This window comes from Pundamilia nyererei, unplaced genomic scaffold, assembly GCF_000239375.1.
Source record: "Pundamilia nyererei isolate P.nyererei 1_Seehausen unplaced genomic scaffold, PunNye1.0 scaffold00034, whole genome shotgun sequence".
In the NCBI taxonomy this organism is placed as follows: Eukaryota; Metazoa; Chordata; class Actinopteri; order Cichliformes; family Cichlidae; genus Pundamilia; species Pundamilia nyererei.
In genome coordinates this window covers 2,560,402-2,581,011 of record NW_005187435.1, presented here as the reverse complement: position 1 = coordinate 2,581,011, position 20,610 = coordinate 2,560,402, and the positions used below count along the sequence as shown (strand labels likewise).

Here is a 20,610-nt window from a genome sequence, read left to right as displayed (position 1 = left end):
ACAATTTTTTTTCTGATACCTGACAATTTTTTTTTTTGACAACTGACACCTGACAATTTTTTGTCTGATACCTGACGATGTCCTAAAATGTACACCGTACCCCCCCCCCAGAGTCTAGACGCTGGTGGTGGAGATGAAGATGGAGGCTTGAATGGAGCCTGAGTGATGAGAGGCGGTGATAGGGAGGAGGTGAGTTGCATGAAGGCGACTGCAAGGAAGAATAACAGATGCGCAGTGAGATTTAAAGTAGCCGAGTAAAGGCTGATCGGCCTGAAGGAGGCCAGCAGAAAACTGATTGGACTAGACATGTGATGTCATAATCAACTTGACAGCGTGGGAAAGTGGAATTGATGTAAAGCTTAGATTATCCGTCAACACCTGGGAAGCAGACAGATGGGTGACGACAGATCTTCCTTATTGAACTTATGCATAAGCTTCATTTAAATGTCAGTCTCATGAAGAGGATGTTTCAGAGCCATTTCAGCTTATTTCACCGGGCTAAAGTCCAAACTTTAGATTTTTTTTTCTTTTTCACATTTCCTAAAATTGTAAAACTTCTAGATTAACATGCAAAAACAGATTTAATTTTATTAGTTTATTTTCTATGAATTTCAACTTGAAGATGTCAAACTGTTCCATTTTTGAATTATTGTGTTTAGTAACAATGCAATAGTCTCTCGCAGATAATTACACTACTGATAAAAACAAGAAATCGCAGATAATCCACACAGGGTTATCACCTCTGGCTAAAGCTGGAAAAATCTCCAGCATCGCTAAGCCTGCAAATTTCACTAGCTGGCAGGCCAAGTTGCACCTCTAAACTACCTTTATGCCAGTGAAGATAAAAAAAAAACACTTGGAAAGTCCTGCTATTCTTGATTGCGTCATTTCTTGACTGTTTTTGTGCACAGCTGGGATTCTCTGTCTCGAGTATATAGCAAATGCTGTGTTTCAAACTTTGGAGTGTAGAGTGTAAAGCTTGTTTATTATCATTTTTATGCAATGAAAAATGTAGAAAGTAATTCTATCTTGCCTTTTTCAATGCTTCAATTGTTGACAAACTTTAAATCAAGTCTATGAAGTGCAATAATAAAATACTGGAGTTTTCTTCAACTGCTGAAATGTATATTCCTATATATCTGTGCATATTCATTTCTATTGGGATGAAAAAAAATAATGTTCATAGCTTGTCTTCCTTGCCTTTCAAATATCAGCTGTGATACCTTTATCAGTCTCCAAAAGCATTTCACTAGAATCTGCACAAATGTTCTGTTACTCAGCAAAATAAACAAAAACAAACAAACAACCTTAAAATAAATTTTGGCTCTGGAAAATCAGAGTCCTCTTAAATAAACACGCTCAGCTCTAAGCCCCAGAACAACTCTTTTTTGAGTTGTTCTGTAATCTCCTGCATGCAGCATTGTGCACACTTAATCTTGCAGTAAGCTATTGCTTTATTCTCCAAAGCCTAAATAACACAGGTCTGAGGGGGCAATCAGTTACTCCCTGAAACAGTCAACAGCAGCTCTCATTCTCTTGGGGCTTAGTTTATGCATTTTGGACCTGGTTACAGAACTTCCTAGATATTCTTGCTTCACCTTAATCAACTGTCTGTGTTTTTGCTGAGTGAAGCATTAGTCATTGAATTGCTGTCCACGTTGGACTGTTGCTCGTAATCCATCAATGCAAAGTAGCCTGCCTTCTCTCCAACACTCCCAGCAGTAGCAGTGCACAGACCTAACTCTTCAGGCAGTCTCACTCCTTCCTGTTTTATAATTGGTTTGGCTCAGGTAGGATAAAGGAAGGTTGGATGTGTGTTTTACATTAATGCATTAAAGTCGATCCATTATGATGTGTTGCCTTCTGTTTTAAAGTCATGAGTTAATATGTCAGTCTCGGGTAAGGTAATTTTTCACCAGTGTTTCACGTTTATTTCTCTTCAACAGATTGAGAAGATCATGAACTTAATTGGAGCAGGAATTGAAACATCCAAAAACAAGCAGCCCATACCAAGTTCAGGTAATCCATCAGTAACCAACTTGAATTTGGAGTCTTTTCTTCTCCACAGATTTGACTTTGTGGTGTAAATGCAAAATAACAACACTGTCTGAGGTATTAAGGAATGTTACTCATTTACCACTGATGAGTTAATTGAGCACGATTTATATAGAATATTATCTGCAACCAGTCATTTTACACCAGCAAGAGCTCCTTCATGGCATTTAAACACGCCTTCAGAAAGGACGAAGAGCTCTTTTATTGTTCTCACAAGTTACAGTGATTCATGCTGACTTTTGTTTGGCACATCATTGTTGTTATTTATTACTCACAAGGTTTCCACTTCATGGGAAATCAAATTCTAAATTCCCCTCAGTGTTGTAATTTTTTTTCTCGTGGTACTGTAGATCTCAATAGGGCTTGATTTGATAGTACGCTTCATCAAGTGTCCTTCAGGCAGTACAGAGGGAGAAGCCAGCTGGCATCATCTCAGTTTGTTTAGATAACACAACTGAGTTGATACAGTGTAAACCTACCCCCATTACATACTCTGTAGGAAAGGAGGCTTTGTCGTACAGGACTGTGTAAGGGTGCTTTTCTGCACAGGACTGCGTTTTACGTGTCTCATCAGATTTATTGGGATAACATTTTCATTAGTAATGTGCAGTATGCTTTATGGGCTGCAGTGTCTGCTGACCAAAGCAACGAGAGAGTTTCTTTCATCATATTTCTGATTCAATGCTGTCATTTCTTCCATAACATCTTCCTGTATTCCTCTTACAAATGTCCATTTGGTGTATTTATGTGATTGCTTTGACCACTTTTAATATAAAATAGTGAAGATTGTAAATTTTCTGTTTTGGATTTAGCATTAAATTTTATTTTCAGTCGTCATGTCAGGAAGACAATCGATTTCTGTTAGCCTTGAGAAGTAAAACCTATATTGTAAAAGTAAATAAACATTATACAGCTTTTTGAGTGGCAACAATAAGGTGAAAATTCTCAATGTTTATGATTTCCCCTAAAGTAAAAAAATGCAGATCAAAGTGCTTTTAAGAAACTCACAATTTAGAAATGTACATTTTCAAAAGAAGAGGACGAAAGTATATCAAAAACAATAAAAAATTAACTGTTCTTAGAAATCATTAAATGTACTTATTTCATCACAATTCAATTCTTTTAAGGATCATTTCTGTTCATTCATCATCTTTAAGCTCAAATATATCTTTTTTTAAGGAAAGCTTGTTAATTTATCATTTTAATTTTGACTTAAATTCCAGCTCAGTGAGCAGTGTTGGATTAAATGCTATCTAAGCAATTAAAACCTGGAGTTATTCCACATTACGTAAGAGCAAATATGGTGTTTGTTTTCGCTACACTTATAGGTGTGTGCTATTAATAGTCCTTGTTTGAAGAATGACATGCTGAAAGTGTCCCAGATTCAGCTGAGTCATACACTTGCTGCTCCGATTTAAATCGGAGATTGTGCACAACTAGTTCTGATGGTTGCCAGGATGCTTTTTTTGTGTCTCTCTTAATAAAAAGGTCATATTTCCTTTTTTCACTGTGTAAGGGAAGGATCGGCTACCCTTCAGAGTAATCACATGGGGAAGGAGGTACACATAGATAGGAGGGGAGAGATGTAGGAGGGATTATACAAAGATGGAAACCTAAATTGTAAATCTTTATTCCACTTTTAGCTTTTGTTGTGACAGGATGAGGAAAAACTTATCCACTTCATAACACAAGTGAAGGATGGTCATTCATCTTCTCGAAGCAATTTCTGAAAAGAATCAGATTTTCTCGGCTAGCAAAATGTTAATGCAGTTTTGTACCATATAAATCCTCAAAGATAATGATGTTTGTGTTGTGTGCCCATCACAAGTGCCTTGATTGTATGAAAGAGTTCACTGAGTAAATGTGCTTAGAATAAGAGAGGGACTGGAGAGAGACCGCACAGCTAACAGCACACAGGAGGCATCGGCTCGGTTTGTGTACAGGCACACTCTGACGTTCAAAGGAAAAGAGTCCGCCTTCAGTTTCTCTGAATTAATTCAGCTTTGCGGCTCATTTTCTCCAGTGCTTGGGTGTGTTGACAAGGAGCTACTGCTTTTCTCCTGCTCTGATAAAAAGGCATGGCTTTATCTACACACAACCTCTACCTCTTCTTCGGTAAATAGGCCATTCGGGGTGTTCCGTGGAGCCAAGTCTAGACCTCGTAGTGCTCACACAGCACAGAAACCCACTTGGACAGATTTGACAGCTTGGGCTGTTTAACAGGGGATAAGACAGTGACCCATTTCCCCCCACCCCCCATAGGAGAATTGGATCCTCTGTCAGTCAGTAATTAGGTTTTACTATCGTGGGAGGTGTTCCTGTCCCAAAAGAATGAAAAAAATTGGGTGGGGTGGATGGTATTTTGAGCAGTTTTGTTGTATCGTAAAAGCTGAGATATGTATGAGGCTTAGAAGAAAAGTGTAAAGTATGAGAAGGAGGAGTTGTGGGATCTTGTAGTGAATCATAATTAGTCCACTTCAATCCTTCTTACTTCCTATTACCATCTTATCTCACCCATATGTTTCATCGCCGCCTCCTCTATTAGTCTTTTTCCGTCTTATCTCTCTTGCACATTCTCTCCTTCTCCCTTCCTTTCTCCTTCCCCCTATCCATCATTCTTGTCCTCAGTCACAGAAAATTTAATAGCAGCCTCTTTTCCTGATAACGAATGATGAGCATCGGTCCTTGTGGATGACTGACGGGTCATTGAGACCTGACTTGGCCTTTCACCTAATTGTTAAGGGCGAAGAAACAAAGGTATACGTGGCCAATTAAAGAGAAGGTTCAATCAATAGCCCTTCACTTTGCCTCCCTGTGTTGTCATTGCTTCTCCTCGCCCTCTCTACCTTACTGACTGGCTGGCTACCCATTGGGGAATGTGTGAGGTGATTGCAGGCTGCTTGAAAGCCTGCATAATAATGCTTTGCCTGGAGCTGTACTGGGATAACACCACTGGACACCCTGCATAAGTGAGTGAGAGAGTCTTTCAAGCCATGTTCACCTGTCATTAACATGCATTTTTGGTCAAGATCACAAGTGGACAGTTCTAATTACAGGTGTGAATATACTCAAGATGTACCGAGATCACATAGCTCAGACCTCCATTGAAGGTGGTTTGATTCACCTTTTTTGTATATAAAAGATGAACGTAACATTTGGGACATCAGGGATTGGTTTGTGTAGACTGCATTTCAAAGCTCAGGTGTTGGGTTAGTGGGTCCTGACATGTTGTGGAAAAAAGACAGAATAATGAAAGATGGACATATTTAGATGAAAAAATGAAGTGCTAAACTTGGTTAGCAAATGCTTCCATAAACCGTGGAGGTGCAAAGCACATACCACACATATTCACAATTTAGTTCTAATAGTACATAAAATAATAGATTTTTATGCAATAAAACTGAGGCACAGACTCTTGAACTGTTTAAATGTCAAAAGGTCACCAACACCACAAAGAAAGTTACAGTTCAATAACTATAAGCTATCTACTTCAGGTACTTTAGCCTTGGCTTCATTTTTCAGCCACTTGACTGCAGAGTTGCACTTGTCAACTGAAGCTTTGCTAGTCACTAAAATACAGCTGTGCATCTGCCATTGGCTTTAGCAGTTTGAACACCTGTGGCTATTATTTATTATTACTTCTGCGAAAGACTGTTGGATGATTTTGTAATTTGTGAAAGGCACTTTAATGCAATTCAATTCAGTTCAGCTCAATTTTATTTACATAGCACCAAATCACAACAGTAGTTGCGTCAAGGCACTTTATATTGTAAAGCCTACAATAATACAAAGAAAGAAAAAGCCCCTCTGAGAAAGTTCTTTGGTGACAGTGAAGGAAAAGCTCCCTTCTAACAAGAAGAAACCTCTGGCAGTACCTGGCTCAGGAAGGTACTGCCATCTACTTAGTGATAGCTTACAGTAATCTGCTGTTGTGTAGAGCAGTGAGATGCTGGTTTGAAAAATTAGACTGCAGCAGGAATCTGGTATTTGGTCTTATCATTCGTTTTTGTCATTGTCTCTCTTTTTCCCCTTATTCTCTTTCCCCTCAACCCCCAAACCAGTCGAGGCCCATGCCTGCCCCTTCCTGATACTGGTTCTACAGTGTGTCTTTTCCAGTTAAACGAGGTTCCTTACTTCCCACCATCATGAAGAGTTAGCTCACAGGGGGCTCAATCATTGGGGTTATATTGTATTGTCTTTACCTCCAATTCAAATGTCTTGGGATGTTGCAAATGATTAAAAGCGATAGCTTGGCATTCAAATGCCAAGTGTGAACTTCTGCAGTTGTCCAGTTGTGATCAGATTACTAAAGACATGTTAATGCCACACATGACCTGATTTGTTTATTTTTAACCCCAATTCTAAAAATTTTATGTCATCTTACTTTCTTATGCAGGCTTTTTCCTGTAAGAAGCCTCTGTTGTGCTCTAAAAATGGTTGACATGACATGAGCATCTGGAAGTACATAATGGAATTTGCCTCTTTTCTGTCATGCTGGATGAGATGGAGAAGAGGCAGGTCTCGACATGTCCTTTTCTCTTCTCTTCTCTTCTCTTCTCTTCTCTTCTCTTCTCTTCTCTTCTCTTCTCTTCTCTTCTCCAAGTGTATTAAAAACTCTGCTGACTTGAATCAATGCTGCCCCCCCTTGTCCTATCATCAAAGTAAGATGTAAATGAATTAAAGCCTTCTGGTAATAAGCAGGGATTTGAGCAGAGTCTTTGTTTCAATATCCCATGTTAGCCAAAAAAACTGGCGTGGCTCCTGCAGAACTGGATCGAGGTCCCATCATCCCTTTAAATTCTAGTCATTCTTAGCTGGAAAAGACTGTGATTTGGGGCTTTCGGAGCTTGTTCCTCGCCTCTGATGGTGGTGTCCTTTCTCCACTGGCAAGATCAGAGTGCTTCTGTGCAATTCTAATCAGTGCAGTGGAGGGGGAGAGAGGGGGAGAGGTACGTTAAGGTTAGAGAGGCACTGCCAGAAAAGAGTGAGTATGTGTGCATTTTATTGAGAGAGAAAGAGGAGCAAGATATAATGGGAAGGGGTAGACAGACAGACGATGAGTCGAGAGAGAAAGTGTGCGTGCGTTTGCATCTGTCTGTGTGTTTGAGAACGAGAGGCAAGGAGCGAGACAGAGTGAGGGAGAGTGCAAGCCAGAGAGGGAGAGAGAGGCAGAGGGAGGGGAAGTGATATAGTGGGAGAGAGGTGGTTACGTGGAGCAGCACCCCACTTCATCAGGCAGCATACGGCAGCCCTGCAGTGCGATCACACAGTATGGGTATGGGGCTATGAGATTGAGAGAAAGAAAGCTGAGAGAAGCGAGAGAGACAAGAGGGGGGGGGGAGTTACAAAGAAGAGCTTGAGGGATTTGCTTGGATGAGAAGGGGGGGGGATGAACAGTGAGTCTGTTGGCTGTCGTGGATGTGAGAAGGACGTGGCGGCAGTGGCTGAGCTTAAGGCAGATCGTTGGTCTCCTGTGTAGAAGTAGCCAGCGTGAGGACGCTATGCCCTGTGAGCAGTGAGGGGTAGCGTGTGTGAGCCAGGAGCAGCTGCTGTGACTGCATCTGCGCTGCCTGCGTGTCTCCGACAGGCAGGGGATGCAGCAAACCTCTGCCCTGAGCACAGAGGCTGCTAGCTGCACCCAGCAAGGGGAAGAACCAGGTGGGCTGGGGAGGGAGTGGGGGGCGCCTGCCTCAGGAAGGAGCTACCTTAACCGGCACTGTGGTCCTGCAGTGATCCTCGCTTCAGAGTCAAGAGGCTCACCTGCCATCTGTTGGATCTGAACCTGGATTTACTGCTTTCAGAGATGAGAAGCACGTTCTTTGGCTTAGCCGCACATCCAGCAGCTTGCTGAAAAGTGTGAATGTGGGCAGCACAGGGAGCACTGGTACCACCAAGGACACTGAGCCTTTTTCCTTTGGCAGACAGCTTACCTGGAGCTTTATCAAGGAATCTAAACTTGGATTTTATTATGAATTGAGGAGTTTGGAATCAGCACACTGTGGAAAGCCTAAGCCAACGTTTCTTTGATGTAGGATTTACAATATGTCTACCTGACCGTACTCCGTGTGGCTGTGGAGTAAGGACGAAATATGATTTAAACAAATGTCTATTCCTTGATCAAAAATTACACGCGTACCTCAACAGTACTTTAGAATGCTGCTACCTTCATTGTATGAGCCTTGTCCTAGCTCTCAAAGAGGTTGACCAATGAAGCCATGGGACTCAGCCAGAGCTTTACAAGTATGTGGTGAAAACCCTGACAGATTCATTTTGGGGGAGCTGAGTATTTCTGTGTTACATCCTGATGGAGTAGTTTCTGATTTTAGAATAAGTGACGGGGATATTTTTAACAGAGTAAATAATGTCAGGTATATGAAAATGTCTTATTTAGTGAAACATAATTTCCATTTCCACTCAGTCTGAAAATGATCTAGTCTCTTGACTTGTAGTGGTGTGTTGTAATGATTTTGGACGAACTAGGCACTTGTTTTTACACTTGCTCATCTGCTCACTAAAGGAATGCTTAGTGAGCTCGGTTTGTTGGAAGATGCTGTAGTGGCTCAGTCCAACATAACTTAACAATACAGAGCTTCAGATGGGCTCCCTTCCCCGCACTACCTCCACCCTTGCCTGACATATCTAGTCAGTCACACTAACACCAGTGGGTGTATATTAGCCTAGTCAGTCCCCTGCAGGGCTTGAGCGGTGCCTGCAGCACTTCCTTTCCTCCTCCTGTGTTTGAGTTTAGCCGGGCCCCCGCCTGTACTGTGGGAGCCCCTCACCCCCGGCCTGGACCCTGTCTCCCCCCTACCCTGCCTGGTGCTGCTGCACTCGGCTCTGCTTCTGCTGGCCGAGGATGATGTGGCAATGCCATGTGTCGTCCTCTGAGTGCCGCTGCTACCGGCTGAACGGCTTCTCCCTGCTGAAGCGCTTCCCTCTCTCGGCAGATGGGGCCTGTGGTAAAGCCCTGGACCAGCCGGTGGGAGAGTGGCTGGAGCACGTGGGGCTGCCGCAGTACGAGAGCAAGCTCCTGCTCAATGGCTTTGATGACCTACGATTCATGGTGAGTCACCTGCAGCATGTCATCTCAAGGGTCGGTTCCACTTTACATCACCCTGTCTCTCCACTGTCAAACAAGCTGCATTAGTCTTTTTATGTCACCACTCTGCTTGTCTCTTGGTAACTCCACGCCCCCTTATTTCTGTCTCTCACTCACCCTTCCACTCTCTCTCTTCCTTTATAACACTTTCCCATCTCCTCTCCATAACTCCTCCTCACCTCTGTGCAACGCATGACCCAGCTAAAATTTATGGCCTCTTCCTGAATCCCTATAAAGAGTATGAGCTGTCACCAGTGGGAACACACAGACAGCCAACATTCATTAACTTTTTCCCAGCATTCCCAGTCATCTCATTTACTGTAAAATTCAAATGTCTGTCTCCACATCGATTCCCTTGATTTACAGCCACTGTACTTGACCTCTGTTTAGGTATAGTCACTTAACCAGGACAAACAATTCTTAATATAAGCACAGCATGTTTTATCCTAGATACACTTTGCATGGTTGATTGCTAAATCTTATTAAATCCTCCACAGATTATTCTCTGTACTATCCATGTGGTGGGCCTATCTTGCATTTACTGTACAAGAGCTGATTACACTGCAGCAGCATGCTGTTGTGCTGTATTTTTTTTTACAATGATATGCTGCAATTGCATTACATATGTTTGCATGCATCTATTTTTCTATTTTCAAATTTTTTATTTATACTGTAAAAAATGATCAAAATCACAGTTTTTTCCACTGTGGTGGCTTAAAAATGATGCCAGAGATAAGTTTTCCTAAAAAAATTAAAAGTTATTGAAGAATTATATACAATTTAGCATTTTTTTTAATGCAACAGTAAGAATCTAATATTAATATATTCATACTAAAGTGATGTCCACAATCTGTCTGAAAGCTTTATCATGTTTCCCGTAAAGAACATTGTGAGGAAACCTGATATTGCATTTGACAGGGATAGCCAAAAACACCACTTTCCATCTGATAGTCATGTTTCTCTGAAAACATGGCTATATGCTGTAAATAAGTAGGCCTGGGGGTAACATTTCTCAGGCCACAGAGTTGCAATAGCACCATGGGTTATATGATACAGTGCGTCTGATGTCACAGTGGAATTCAGTCAAGTGAGACCAGTGAGGTCAGAAAAAAAGAGTGGTTGTATTGACAAATCAGTATAGTTTATAAGTGCTACTGTCTTTTCTGGATTTCTTTTCCCATTTTGGGTAGAAATGAGATTGCAGTATAGTGGAAATTTATAAGAATGTGACCATTCAGATGGACTCAGCTTTATATTTGTTTATGAGGCGATAACACAACTATAAGAGCATGGTTGTAAAAATAAAGGAATACAGTATTTGGTAGGTGATTACAGCTACACTAATAAATCAGTTATCTCCAGAATAATACACTGGAGTTAATTAAGTTGGAAGTAATTTACACACTGAGAGATTTGGAAATGCTGTTATGTAATTAACACTAGGAACAAAAGGGCAAGTTGACTTTTTTCAGTCAGAAAATGTCCAGCAAAAAACACATTATGGATTCAGCCAGTTGTACTGTACTAGACAAAACTCAGGTCATCTGTATTAAATTCAGACTTCAATGCATAAGATTTGAGGGGATGATTTCTAACCTTGACTGATTAAATCTAATCATTATATGTTTTTGTCCTCTTGTAAATGACCATGTGGGAGCAGGTACTTCATTTAGTTGATGGAGAAATCTGTTCTTCTTATTGATTTGTTACATAGGCAACATAAGCCAACAAAAGCCAGATGCAACAACCAGGTAGAATAACTGTCGTCCTCAATTGACTAAGCAATATCTCCTCCTGTATTTTGTTATTTTGCCCAAAATGTAACATTTATCATTTAGTAGATATAGTAGACTTAGAGAACAAAAAGCGAGCTTTACCGTCTGATTGGGATTGAATGAATCCATGTAGATCAAGATTTCCAGGATACAGTGTGATGTGGACTTGGTTCATTAGCCTTTCTGATGTTCATGTTCATGCCACAGTTAATGTGTCTGCTAGACTTGATGCATCAAGGAAATAAATCATTAGCTTCACAAGGCAAATTAGCCATGGATATTTACAAGGATGTGGAGGTTGCAAACAAGAAGAAAGGTCAGAGTAGGCAGGCACTGTGAATGTTTAATATTGACCTTTTAGATTGTGCTAGGCTTGCTTCAGATGTCATCAATCTAACTGAACTTAAATATCAGAACTCATTTGTGGGATTCATTGCAAATTTGAGTAAAGTGATCAGTAGAGGGCAGTACTGTGGCTCCTTTTTAATTCCCTGTCATGTTTGATTTCATTTATGTATTAACACTGTATTTAGGAACAATGCAATGGAGCCCAGAGGAACATGTAGTAATATTTAACTATTTCTGGAAATCAGCTGACATAAAAACAGGGTAAACCCAGAGCAGATTTTACTTTAAACACTATATCATTTGTGAGCCCAGAGGGGATTGAAAGCTCTTCCCAGTTTAATTCTGCAGTGACAGGAGTCTCAGCACGCAAGCCTTTCTGTGCCCACAACCCATTGCTGTCACAGCTTAAGATACACTGTATAGTCCTGCTTGGAAAGTTTCCTTGTGTCCGCCCGTCAGCGCACAAGAGCAGCCGCTCACATGAGTCGGCAAGGCTCTCTGCATGTGATGATTGCTCTGAGATGCAGCTTTTGAGGGATCATAAATTATGAACAGCTGTGTGCCCATTCTCATAATTTTTACACGATGATAATCATTTTTGCACTACCAGAAGTGGGGCACCCGTAGCTTTCACTCTCTTGGCCTTCATGGCCACACATTTCATTTGAGTGAAAAAATACACAAATATATATATATTTTTTTAGATAAACAATCTAGTGGAGGAGAACATCTTAGAAGTCTGTCCATCATCATCCACTTGTATTGCATCTCTTCTGGATTAATATTGCATCAGACCCTACATTGCCCCCCATTTTCGAATATCATAATATGGAGCTGAACATCAACATTCTGATCCGTAAACTCTTTATTCTTTATCATTTCCCTGTTACGTCTGCTTTAAAAATGGAAAATCTTTATGCTTCCAAACTATTCCTCTGTGGAGAAGGGGAATGGAGCAGTTCTAATTCACTGTTGCCTTAACTGAGTGCATTTAGTGAGATGAAGGACTTCTACCATGGCTACATCTGCAAGGCATATCAGATCAAATCACACTACCATAGCTTATAAGCTATGTAAGAACTGAACCATACATTCCTGTCACATGTTTCAAATGCAGCATGAAATAACAAGTTTGCAAAGTCTCCCGAGGCATCATCAAACTTCCAACCGTGTTAATAAAAGTGGAGGATCTATTTTTGGACCTCCCTTACATCAGGCCCGCTTCATTTTGACTTTTTATTCTTGCGATCAGTGAGTAATCTCCCAACTGCACCCTGATAGAGGCCTGTGAATACTGCTGCATTGTGCTCTGAAACCAATCCAGAGAGAGCAGATTGAGTAAAGACTACAGAACATTTTAACATTCTTGGCCAGAGAGAATCAATCTGCAGCAGTCCTCAGGGAAAAACGCTTAGCTCTTCATTTTCATGGTTCTCCTTGTATTTACATTCCTACCTATAAACCAGTAGAAGATGATGAAGCAAGTGGGGCTGTGATTTGAATAAGGGAAGAATTTTCTTTTTGAAGCTTTCAGGATGTGAGAAAAAAAATCTATTGTTCATTGTTTCCACACCCTAAATTAACAAATAGTCTCAAATTGTTGTGGAATACTTCCTCTTGGACTGTTTTGGGTCCCTGGATGAAGCACAGCAGCACAGGGATCCTGGAGACGCAGCAGCAATTCTGAAGGCTTTGTTCCTGCTGAGTCGCACCAGATCAGATTGATTACTCTTGGCACGCACAATTTATTTGACTTCATTGTCCTCCCACTCTGCTGTTACTGCTTGTGTCAGAGATGTGCATATTCTGCGTGTTTGCGCATGCGGTGTGTGTTAAGAGCAAGTGTGTATTTTTTCAGTCACAGTTTTACCCTTGCAGTAAGGCTGTGGAGCAAGTCATGATACTTTTGAGTGGATTGTTTATTTCTGTGCAAATATGTACACGGTATTATAAATGATTTTTCTTGCATACTGTTGTTCTGTATATCCATTTTCATTCTGCGTACTGTCTATGTGCTTGTGTGTATGTGATTGTTTGCATGCACGTATGTCTGATGACTATGCCTTTGGGTGTGCCTGTGTGTGAATGTGTTTATTTGTGTGTCTCTCCTGTGTTTGTGCACATGCAGGGAAGTAACGTGATGGAGGACCAGGATCTCAGAGACATCGGGATCACTGATCCAGGACATCGAAAGAAAATCCTCCACGCGGCACGCAACTTGCCCAAGGTGCTTAATATCGTAGGTTATCTTCAGCACTAAGGAGACCAGCAACTGACAGGATCTCAAATAACAAAAAACCCCCAATAAGGACAAGTACTTCACTAACAATAGCAAATAAGCTAAAAATAGGTAAATGGCACCCTGATATGTGTTATAGTGTTGAAGGAGTATTCATGCTGTCCATAGAGTGGGTTAAGCCTGAAGCAACAAAGCTGTCTAAGCAAACAAAATGACAGAGTGGGTTCATTTAAAACCTATTATCTTTCATTCAGGAATACACACTTTTCACTCTATGATAGCTGGGATGGGCTCCAGTTCAGTGACCCTCAACTGGACAACTGATTAAGAGGATAGTTGAATGAATGAATGGATGGATGAGTGGCTTTATTTGTGTTTGTTATACTCTGATATCTGTTTGATATCACTGCAAATGAAAAAACGAGTCATAAAACACTAGTTATTACTTTTTTTTTTAGAAAACTATCCATTTTTAAAAGACAATTTTTCTCCTCATTTACAATAAAAAAAATAAATATAAGGTATGCTTGAGGGAATTATGTTTTATACTACGCTAGTATCATTTTAACATTAATCCACAAATTAACCGGTGACTCTGTTAAAAACATTAAAATGATAGCATTATGCAGTTGGTCCAGCACCTTCGTGATGCGAGTCCTGTTTTAGTTCGCAGAGGTTTTCTGTGAGATTGAACTCTGGTTAATATGGAAGTCATTACAGTTTAATGAACTCATTTGGCCTCTTTCACTACGATGTTTGTAGAAATGTTGTTAAACTGAACAAAAACCAACTGTGCATGCAAAATTACTGTTAAATTCATGTAACAGTTGCACTGGCCAATTTTGTTCTTACCATCGTGAGTACAATAGTGAATCATTCTGATCTTGCCTTCTACATTCTGCATACGGCGACACCTCCATTTCTCCAAGGTCCATTTCTTGCATATTTACTTTGAGGTGGACTATGAAGGAAGCTGATGAAGTTATTTTAAGAATGGAACAATATTATCCAAACTGCTTTATTAAAAGCAACTCTTTTCCATGTTCTTGGTTTGAACTTGGTTTGAGCAGATCTTGACTATGTCTACGTGCCACTGATTTACTGTACAAATCTCTGTCTGTGTGTTTGTTTTTTTGGCTGCTAACTCCTCCTACACAGTCAGGAGTTGAGCAACCAAACTTGGCACGCAGGTACATCATAGGCTCCTGAAGGTTATTATGTATATCAGGTTTCTGATGTCATCAGATTCCCTAGCAATTACTGTACTAAGCAACAGGCTAAAATGACTTGTTTTTAGTGTTTAACAATTGTAACACCATCTAAAAGTATTGTATCTTTTTTTGTCATCATAGTTGCATCTCATTTATATCCACAAAAACTGAATTATACATGATCTATTGTATGTTGCCTAGCAACCACATAGCAGTTAGCTAAACTTACCTATTTACGTGCCTACAGCAAAGCGTCATATCATTTTCATTTCATGGCCACCAGCATGAACAGGTCAAACAATGCTATAGCATGGGCATGTACTAGTTCCTTTAGACCACCACTTGAACAAGTGTACCTAAAGAAGTGGAAGCAGCTGTCACCTAAGATCATAAGCTTTGCAGTGTTGTACAAATTACATTTTTGTTCTGGAGATGAGAAAAGTTTAGATGGAATATGTAGGGATCAGCAAAGTCAGGAGTAACCTTCCCCGGGGATTATAAATGATGATTTCACAGCACTCCATCCGGCAATCGTTGATGTTCCAGTCAAGAGCTGAACTGACATTGCTGTTTTTTAAGCTACTTGCCTAGCATGGCCGCTGCAGCAGTCAGCTTTAGTTGGGTAGAAAACCCAAATTGTCCTTCCATAAAGTCACAGTTCTTGCTTACTTAGATGCATCTGTCTCCGTAGGTAAAAGCACTGGGGTGTGATGGCAGCACATCTCTTGCCACTTGGTTGGATGGCCTTGGTCTGCATGAATATCTGCCCAACTTTCTTGCCAGCGGCTACCGCACACTGGAGTGTGTTAAGAACCTGTGGGAACTGGAGATCATCAATGTAAGAGGCCATTGATTACTCAAATTATAAATGCATGCACTACGAGTAATTAAATGCATAAAGTAGCAAATAAATTACTTTTATTTTATTTTTTCTACTAACATTTTGCAATGTTTTATGACATTTTTCCCTTTCTGAGTCCGAAAACATTTTTTTTTCGATAAAATAAATGTTACCTAAAAATATAATTAAGTAAGTATTAAGTATTTAACTGTGTCTACAATAGTCAGTGCTCACCCATTAATATTGTATGCGCTACTCTCCTTAGTACTTCTATATTTGTACCATTATGTTTACAGTTCAGTTGCTTGGGTCGTGTTTTATTTACCTTCATGTTTGAATAACAAAGCTGTCATGGCTGAGGTGGGTAGGTGAGCTAGTGACTAACACTGTGGCACCGCAAGGAGTGAGCATGCTCTGCTCATTGTTAAGGAAGAAAATCTTTAAAGTTAATATTTTTAAGCTGTCTTGCTGATGTTCATCAAGAGCATGCAATCATACAGGTCATTGTATTATACAAAGCTATTCTTTAACCAGGAAGTTAAATTCTTCAGATTCTGATTATATCTTTCATAAGAGTGTCGTGGGCTGACATAAGCAGGATTAACCTAGCGTGTTTTCTAATGTCAGGTAAAACCATAGATGCAAGAAAAAACACTCTGCACCAGGAAAACATGCACTCAGGGACACAGAAACTATATTTTATAGCTACAAAACTAATTTCAAAACGGTAGAGGAAATGTAGTTTGTTTTCGTTTGTCACTTGTCATTCTGGCAATTTTTTTTAACACAGCTAGCATGAAGTTTTTTTGAGACTGAGAGGTCTGTGTGAGTGTTTCTGGATTCATTCGGTACATTAGAGAGAGCAGTCTAAAGAAACTGAAAAAGGTAAGTTTCTATGATAATATATTATATTGCAATCATATTCTCAAATTATACATGCCCGTCATAACTAAGACTAAATGAATGAAAACTAAAATGAATTGAGACATTTTTTAATAATAAATAATCACATAATCACTCACCATACCTTTTATACAAGACAAGAGTAATGAATATTGATTGTATTTAAATGTGACATTCAAAAATGGATATAGAATAGAATTTAATAATCCTTTAGTTGTCCTACAGGGGGAAATTTGGTTGGAACAGCAGCAAAAAAAACACATATACAAACAGAACAGGACACAGGACATAGAACAGAAACACACAAACATTTTTATATATTTACATCATGGACAATAGTTACCAAAGCAGTAGTGTACAGTTATTAAAATTAAAGTACAGATATATAGCATGTACTTGGAAAATAATTCAGAAAACATTTGATTTAAGTTTGCCTTAGTTGATAATTAGTTGCTTTTGTATTAAGCTCTATGAACTTTTGGGGGTTTACAGTCCAGCACTGATTAACTCTGTGGATGGATGAAGTCGTCAGCTTTTGAATCTGTGATGCTGTGGGCCAGTTCTCATAGCCTTAATAACAAGGCCATCCTAATATGTGGCTCCCAACGAAGTTAAGCAGTACTTTAAAATGCTGAGCCGAAATATCAGAAATGCTTCGTGATGGAAGCATTTGCATAAAACTACAGCAGAGACAAAATCACCACACAGTAATTAGTGGATAATTAACAGATGTGTGTAAATTAAGAGACAAAGTTGTGACTGATGACATGGAGAAATGTAATTTGGTTTTATCCGTATGGAAATAGTGTAACATTTTATGATAATTAGTAATTAGAGAGGCGGTCTTATTAATTTTGCCTAGAAACATGGGTGCAACATGTGTAGGAGGATTGATTTCTCAGATTGTGTGTACGTGGAGAACAGTGTTTTCCTGACAGGTTTGAAACATTATTACTAGAATATGGAAGTAGAAAAACACGTGATCATTAGTTAGAGATTTTTCAAGACGGCGCTCTTTTTAAAAAATAATTTATAATGAAATATTGATAATATTGGCTACATGTAAATTATCCAAATGGATTAATCTGTGATGACGATTTGCAAATAGCCATCGTCTTGTCTGCTGGAGTCACAAATCAAAGCGCTTAAGCAGTATTGAGCTGCAACAACTTTATAGGCATCCTTTTGATGTTTTTCCATTTGCCACTTGATACCTGGTTTATTCACATTGTACAAATTTCACTTTTTATAACTGATGTTAGAGATCTTGCAAAGTGGAAGTTTATTGTTGATCAATTGCTTTAATATGAAAGCTGTGCAATGTCTGCAGCATTATCTCCTTTTTGCACTTTATAAGAAGGAGAAGCTTGTGTAAATTCAGTGTTATGATATCATCTTGCTCATGTGAAGAGCAAGAAACTCATAAAAAGGTAATTTACCATGAGAGAGTGGTGATCTCTTGCCTATATCATAGTGGATATATATATAGTAAATGTCCAAACTAGAACATGTCTGAAGTGGGCTGTTTCCTTATGTATGCTGCATGTGAGAGATGACAACTGGAAAATATCCCAACTTGATTTTCCTAAAACTGTCCAAACTTCATATGTGAAAATAGGATAATCCAAACGTGTCATAGGGTTATGTTGCTGACATCGGAGCAGCAGAGACACAAGGGTTGTGAGAGTCAATACAAGCAAGTTTGTCAGACAGAATGTGATGAGACTGGAATGTGTGTTATATAAAGCAATACATAAATCCCATCTATATGCCAATACAATTTTTTGTGTTGTGCAGCTGTCTGAATGCAGCCATCTCATTTGACCAAATGGTTGTCAATCAATCAACAGTATTGTGCATTTCCTTTGTTCACTGCAATAATGTGATCAATATTTCTTACTCTGAGAGAGGGTCTGACTGGATCACTGATGTATATGGAATCAAAATCTGTCTGTCAGTTTTTAATGTGGTGATAATGTTTCCGTGTTTTCTCATTTATAACAGATTGTGTTGAAAATATTATTTATTTTTCTTGTTGTGACTCATAAAAAAATACCAGCAATGAGATGATCCAATATGGCTCATACGCAAAGACAGCACCGCAACAAAGCTGATACTGAGTCATCATTTTTCTTTTTGTTTTTGTTTTTTTTGCACTTCTCACTCAGTTTGTTTGTGTGCATAGTTATGAAAAACACAAAAAACTGTGGCGGTAAATTAGCAGAAACCAGCAACAGCTGCAGTCACAGCAGCAGCAGCAGCAACAGTCGAGCAGCAGCCAAGCATACTGTCCATGCAGTGTGTGAGAGATGGTGTCCAGCAGACTGCGATGCAGAAGGATGGGGGTGTGAGTGCAGGGCACATTACTTTCAGTGTGCAGAGTAGCAGAACTGCCTCTCAGCATCTGAACTCACTTTGCCCATCACATCTCCGACATCCTCCTCAGCGTCTCACTGCAAACAGCATCGAGCACTGAGATGATCTATGAGCTGGTTCCCTGTATAATCCCAAGGTGTTCTTTATTACTATTTAAATTCCGTCTCATTTCACAGGCCTCGTGCACACTGGCCTCACTGGGATTCTGCACATGGTTTTGATGAAAACAGCACCAGAAATCCAGCACACAAACCAGTTGCCTCTTCTGCCTCCGACTCCCACTGAATAAATAATTGAAGCTTTAGACAAAGAATCATATGAGCCTGTTATGGAATATTTTGTACCCGTGACATAATTGCAAATGTAACATTAATCACTCAACATCCACCTTTACTGGATGAGCATGAATGTTAATAGCCGATTATGCAAATTGTCCGTTTTGGGGTGATGGGTTTTGACTATGTAAAATTAGCTTATTGTTCCTTTTGTGATGATTTGAGTCTCACTAGCTGCAGCGGCCTTTGTAAAAAAAAAAAAAGTTTAGTGAGACAGATGCTGTGGATAGACGAGCAGTGTTTTTATACTGTGAATGGCAAACACAGCGTGTATTTACATAGTGACACTGTTATGCTTTATCCTTTTCATATGTCACATGTTATCCTACATAAATCAGTAAAGTCTTGTGTGTTTTTTAAGCACTATGTCCAAAAATGGGTCGTAAATTATAGAGCGTCCCGAGAAGGAGACAGTGCGGTACTTCAAGCTTACGGCAAAACAGATTGAGGTTGAATTATTGACGAGAGTCATTTCTGTTTGCCTGTGGATGCCTGCCAGTGAGGGGTGCTTGCCACCAACTCTGTGTCAGTTTATTTTGAATATAAAGTATCTATATTATTTTAGTCTAGATAAACTCCTGTATGTAAGATATGGATCTAAGAGTACAGGAAAGTCTCATGCTATGCCCTGATGTTGTCCTCTCTAGGTTATTAAGGTTGGTCCTCTGGGTCACAGGAAGAGGATCATTGCCTCTCTAGCAGAGAGACCCTATGAAGAGGCTCCATCTAAGTCCCGTCGTCTGTCCCCAATTATGGTAATGCATTTCATATTTTCTCACATTTTCTCTAGAATTCACAAAAATACGGTCAGCTCTAAAAGATGGAAGATGTTTTTATTTAAAGCACCAGCCAGACTGCAGCAGTGTTAGTGCTGCTATTTAACCACTGTCGACACTTATTCGATTAATAGATCAGATATGCTTAATGTGCTTAGTAAGAAGGATAGCTCTGCTCATACCCTCGATATAACACACATATTGTGTCACTCTTGTCTGTTATGAGATTTTTTTTTTCCCTCAGCATGTTTAGCCTCGTTCCTGTGTGCTGTTATATTTTAGTTTATTTTTTTCTTACTCTACAACAATCCAGACAGAGCTGAAGTGTAAAGCAGCATGGCACGGTTGAGCTGTTTTTCTATACCGACATCATTTTGTGAGAAAATGGATCCTTTTTCTTTCTGCAGCGGAAATCTAATTTTGGAATGAGATTCTTCAATATCATTATGTTCACAACAGTTAAATACTGAGGGCTGATTTCCCAGGCAGATTAAACTGGGCTAAAAAGAATTGAGAATCTCCATGGAAGAGGCTCTTTTTGTCGAGGATTAGGCTTGGATGTAGATCAGGAAAACCAGCCTGTGTAGACAGTGCTTTCAAATCATTAATCTGTGTGTGTGTGTGTGTGTGTGTGTGTGTGTGTGTGTGTGTG

General features: G+C 39.7%; 1 protein-coding gene across 6 annotated transcripts in view; it reads left to right on the top strand.

Annotated features, from left to right (window-relative positions):
* Positions 1–20,610, top strand: part of anks1ab (ankyrin repeat and sterile alpha motif domain containing 1Ab) — a 60,531-nt gene that overhangs the window by 25,593 nt on the left and 14,328 nt on the right. For 5 of the 6 annotated variants that reach the window (XR_311646.2, XM_005729738.2, XM_005729739.2 and 2 more), the window contains 5 exons: positions 1,947–2,019; positions 9,003–9,118; positions 13,406–13,504; positions 15,419–15,565; positions 19,830–19,937. Coding sequence is in view for 5 of the 6 variants with exons in the window: in XM_005729738.2 (XP_005729795.1) it covers positions 1,947–2,019; positions 9,003–9,118; positions 13,406–13,504; positions 15,419–15,565; positions 19,830–19,937 (543 nt within the window). In the remaining variant the exon portion in view is untranslated. Of the gene's footprint in view, positions 1–1,946; positions 2,020–7,934; positions 8,296–9,002; positions 9,119–13,405; positions 13,505–15,418; positions 15,566–19,829; positions 19,938–20,610 lie in introns of those variants that run through there. The other variant, XM_005729741.2, reaches the window with a different exon arrangement.